Source organism: Bidens hawaiensis, unplaced genomic scaffold (assembly GCF_021521415.1).
Source record: "Bidens hawaiensis isolate Kalapana, Puna unplaced genomic scaffold, B.hawaiensis_p1.1 tig00003961_1, whole genome shotgun sequence".
Taxonomy (NCBI): domain Eukaryota; kingdom Viridiplantae; phylum Streptophyta; class Magnoliopsida; order Asterales; family Asteraceae; genus Bidens; species Bidens hawaiensis.
This window is the reverse complement of record NW_027491228.1, coordinates 2,004,690-2,009,589: the sequence shown is the minus strand read 5'-3', so window position 1 is coordinate 2,009,589 and position 4,900 is coordinate 2,004,690. Positions and strand designations below refer to the sequence as shown.

The window sequence follows — 4,900 nt, the reverse complement described above, 5'->3', positions numbered from 1 at the left end:
TAATATAACCCTAAAACTTGATTCGTAAACTAGATAATGAAAACCCCTAACTAAAGAAATAAAATAACCCTAAAACTTGATTCGAATACATGGTCATTTGCTTCGCCTTGGGCACAAGCCGCTTTGATAGCTAACCCGAAAAGGATATTTTTTGTTAAAAGACGGCATGAGTTATGTGGTTCTCACGACGCGGTCATGTCGTTTGGCAAAGGGGGAACACATGTATACCATTTTTTGTTTATTACTATAATCTGATTATAGCATCTGTATTATTACAATAACAATCAAACTTTTTACAAGAGTTTGCATCATAAACATATAACCAATTGTACATTTCTTTATTCTTCATCTTCTAATAAAATAATGGTATGCCACCAAAAAGAACATTATGCCATCAATTTGTATAATCACCAAATCTTTTGATTTGATCAAATTCCCAGCCAAAACATATGCACATAAGCAAGGACTTGAAACCGCAAACCCACCCATCTAGCTTTCTGGTATAGAGTACAACCGTCCCGGAAAAATAAGAAAAAAATATATATAAAATCATTTAATAAAGAGTTAATTTACTCGTGTGGTCCCTGTGGTTTGCCCATATTTTAAAAACTACATAGTCTTTGAAATAGGTGGGGTTAGTTTTTCCAGTTAAGTGTGTGTGAAATGACTAAAATACCCTTAATGATTTTTTATCTATAGATTTCGCAATCGGATGTTATCATCGGTTTTTGGGTCATTCGTGAGCATATTGGAAGACGGGTATTTGTTATTCCACCGCATATGTGTGTTTTTCAAAGGCACCGAAGGTAGCGTACGACATAGCCACGAGTCTGATGGTGATTTTGGCAATGGTGGGGGTACAGGGAGCTCAAAGACTCTACTTTCAGAAGCTTTCAGTTGTTTATCACCATTATTAATAATAATAATAATATCATCAACTACTTCAGTTTTTGAAGCTTTCAACTGTTTATCGCCATCATTAATAATATCATCAACCACTTCTAATCCAACTTCATGATCTTCAAGCTTTTTTGTTTCTTGATCATCTTTCGGTTCATCAGCAAGCGTATCCGACTTCAATGATTCATTGAAGACGGGTTGTTTATTTTCTTGTGGAGATTTGATGATTTGAACAGTATCGACATAAAGTGTCTTCTCGACTAAGGAATCTTGAGTGTCTGTAGTTTCGGTTTCGTTTGTGTTTTTGTCGGCTAATAATTCTTTAAAGCTTGTGCCTTTTTTCTTTGAACTTGACTCGCTTTGTTCAGAAACAGTAGATTGAAATGATCCACTGAGATCGGCTGAAATCGTGTTTCCTTGCAGACGATTGTACAGTTTTAGTCCTTCTGGATTTGAGGTTTGATTTGGCTCGTTCTTCAAAATACTGTCCAGTGATCTATGCTTATATATACCACTCCTGGCAGGCTAGGATAAAAAAATATAATTGATTTAACAACAAACTATTAGTTCTAGCAAAACAATTAGGCTTGTAACTAACCGAACAAACGATTGAACACAAATAGACGAACAACTTTTTCATGTTCGTGCTAATAATCACATATTTATTCTTTTCATTAATTAAAAGAGTGTTGTTTATATCGAAATAGAAGACAAACGGGTAACAAACTGCGTCACTAGCCCTTTTTGATAGCAAAACTAAGTTGTTCATTAAGAAATGATTGTGTTCATGTTCATTTGTTAATAGTATAAACGACCGATTCACATACACAAATGAACAAACATAACTGAGGATAGATGAACAAACAAAACCAAGGGAGCACAAACTAAAAGTAAGCGCGGACATCAATCTTTTTGGCTTAAAAAAAATAACAGAACTCGACTAAATTAGTGATATCTTATTTTCATAAAACTGGACTAATTTGCCATGAACCCAAAAAATTTAAATGAATATATAAACGAACCTAAATGAACGAATTTAAGAAAACGTAAACTAATGAAGATAAAAACAGACATCGAGTGTAAATGAATGAACATTCACAAACATAAAAGAGCGAGCGAGACATGTATTCATGTTTGTTTTTTAACTATATCAACAAGCACTTTTGTTCATGCTCGCTCGTTTATTATATTACCGAGCATAAACCAGCTTCCTGCCCAACGGTATAATGAGCATTCGGTTTATCTACAGGCCTAAAATAATCATGGGATAAAAGGATCAAGATAGATAGATACCTCACTATCAGTTTCTCTGACAGAATTACTAGAAGATGAGCTTGTTTGAGCTCCTTTAGCATAAGAAACTGGTAATCTGGCCCGTACACACATTCCATGAACCGGATTAACAGAGCAAAAACGTGGAAGTAATCCACATAGTTTAGATGACTTATTTCCATGATTGTTGTAATCATAAACACTATCATCGTCGTCGTCGTCATTTTCATCATCTTCTACTTTCTTATCAGGAGTAACATCTTGCAAGAAGTTAGGTCCATATCTAAGCATCTTTTTATTATTATCATCAATATTAACTAATTTCTTAACTTCTTGTGGCTTCTCTTTAATAACATTTTTCTTGAAAGTATGTTGTTGAGGTAAATCTGCAGCCATAGCTTTCGCAGCAGGAAGAAACCGACCCATCATGAAATCCCTCATTTTCGGGTCATCTGGAACTGACCTGTAAGGTTTCACATCCGACCCGAATCCACTCACACCACTTGCACTACAATTATAGAACGATGTTTCGCCACGTGAAAGTGTATCAAGTGCATCCATATACGTTTCATCATCATCCCCATCATCATCATTATCACTACCAACATCATCCTTAACATCCAAGCTTTCTTTCTTTGTTGATTCAATGCTTTCAGATTTGGTTATCTTTGATACATTGGTAACTTCATCATTATTCATAGGTTTTAAACTTAGAAACCTACCTGGTGGAAGCTTTGGAAGACTTGGAACACTTTCAATGGTTTGAATTTGTTCATCTTTAGGTCTTCCTGGGCTCTTTTCCCACCCAAAAGGAACACTTCCTGCGTTCATAATCTCGGTTGTACATGATTCTACAGAAGGTCTAACCAGAATGCAACTTTCGGTTTTTCTATTATCATTATTATTCTGTGAAGATGTTCTTCGCCTCACAGATAGAAGTGGCCGGTTGATGTTCAATCGGTTGTTCTCCATCAATATCAGAAACAGTTTGATTGAATCTGCTGCATTTTCACATAGAAATTCATTAAACAAATGAACGATACGCAGAAATTAGAGCATACAAGTGTAAACGAGCCAAGCCAAGCCCAAGCTCAACTAGGCTCGAGCTCAGCTCGTTTTGACTTATGAAGCTCGAACTCGGCTTGCTTCGAGCTCTTTTTCTAAAGCTCAAGCTCGGCTCGTGAGACACCACAATTTTGAATCAGAAAAGAGATTTCAAGAAATGGCAAATTTATTCATACCACCTAACTACCCTATTTCCTTTTTAGAAAAGAAAAATAGTATAAACAAAACGCTTTTATAATTTCTTTTTGTATATCACAATTACTCGTTTTTTCAAGCTCGGGCTCAGCTCGTTTATTATGGGTTATGCTATAGCTACATCACCCCATCTGATTTCACACCATCAAACGGCTGTCCACAAAACACTCAAATGCCCATTTTGACCAAAAAAGTCAAACTTTGAAAATGATTTGTCAGAACAACTGTTGAACAATATTCTAACGGCCGTTCTGGCCATTGGGGGTCAAACTTTGAAGATTATTTGAAAACAGCCGTTTGGCCAATATCCCAACGACCATACTTACCATAGACGGTCAAATTTTGAAAATTTTGTCAAAACGATGGTTCGACCACTATCTTATCTGGTCGGCTGCTTGAAATGGTGTAGGATTAGGTGTCAGACAGTGTGTATAGATGGCTTATTAATTGATTTACATTCTTAATTATTTTCATATATCTTAAGAAAAAACAATAAGTGAGCCTAAACTCGGCTCGAGCTCCTGTAGTACCTTAAACAAGCCAAAGCTCAACTGTGCAGTGTCAAATTAATACATAAAAGTCCAAAAGAGGTATAACTTCAAAATACACAAGGCTAAGGCTCAATAACTAAACGAGTTTTATTTCAGGCATGAGCTCGAAAAAAGCTCGGCTCGTTCAAGCTTACTTTCAAGTAATATGTCCGTGATCTTAAGGTTTCAGTGGCTAAACCCTACATGTCTGTAATCATCATATGTTTAATCATCAATTCAATCAATAAACACATCAATTAACGTGCTTAACTAACTTCAAAATTAACTAACCACAATTTAAATCATTATACTCATCATTTCAAACACTCCGTTACGAATTTCTACAAAATAAGCAAAAATGAATACTCTGTAACAAATCAAAAGTGAAGTAATCGAGTAATTACCTGAAATTAGGTTAACAACTTGAACAATAACCGATGAATATGGCTGATCATGGAGAATAAACGAAATCGCACGTTTAATTCTACGCTAACACAGTCTGTCAGGTGGAATCATAAGAAGAGTGATGAATTTGCTGATGGTTGAAGATACGTAAATGATATTAATAATTAAAAAGCGTGAATGAGTGATAGAGTACGTTTCGTCGGTTTGAACTGGAGTGTGCAGTTGACTTTCGTCGTTTATATGATCAAGTGTTTTGGATCATGTGCTTGAATGCTTGATGATGACATCCATGGCACAGAAACTCAGTGTGTGTGTGTGTATGTGAGAGAGAGAGAGAGAGAGAGAGAGAGTTTCAGTTTCACCTACCTGTGTGTGTTTGTTTTAATTGTTTACAGATCTCTCTGCCGATTTCATTAATGGTGGTCAAAAGAAACCTACCCGTTGTACTTAATTTCTTTCTTCTTTTACAAGATATATGGTTCTTATTATTTTAGCCAAAGTATATATGATTTGTGACAGATAAGTTATTAAAT

The 4,900-nt window shown here is 35.4% G+C and overlaps 1 protein-coding gene across 1 annotated transcript; it reads right to left on the bottom strand.

Moving 5' to 3' along the window:
• Positions 1–693: 693 nt before the first annotated feature.
• Positions 694–4,401, bottom strand: LOC143624782 (uncharacterized). Its single transcript, XM_077095319.1, has 3 exons — positions 4,367–4,401; positions 2,194–3,170; positions 694–1,425 (listed from the first exon to the last, which is right to left on the bottom strand). The coding sequence occupies exons 2-3, from the start codon at positions 3,142–3,144 to the stop codon at positions 694–696; spliced, it is 1,683 nt and encodes a 560-aa protein (XP_076951434.1). The 5' UTR covers positions 3,145–3,170; positions 4,367–4,401.
• Positions 4,402–4,900: the final 499 nt, after the last annotated feature.

Bases quoted from the DNA above. Each gene is read 5' to 3' on its own strand.
- LOC143624782 (XM_077095319.1), bottom strand. From the start codon at position 3,144: ATGGAGAACAACCGATTGAACATCAACCGGCCACTTCTATCTGTGAGG. The intron at 1,426-2,193 runs GTATCTATCTAT...TTTTTATCCTAG, and splicing joins TCAGAGAAACTGATAGTGAG to CCTGCCAGGAGTGGTATATA.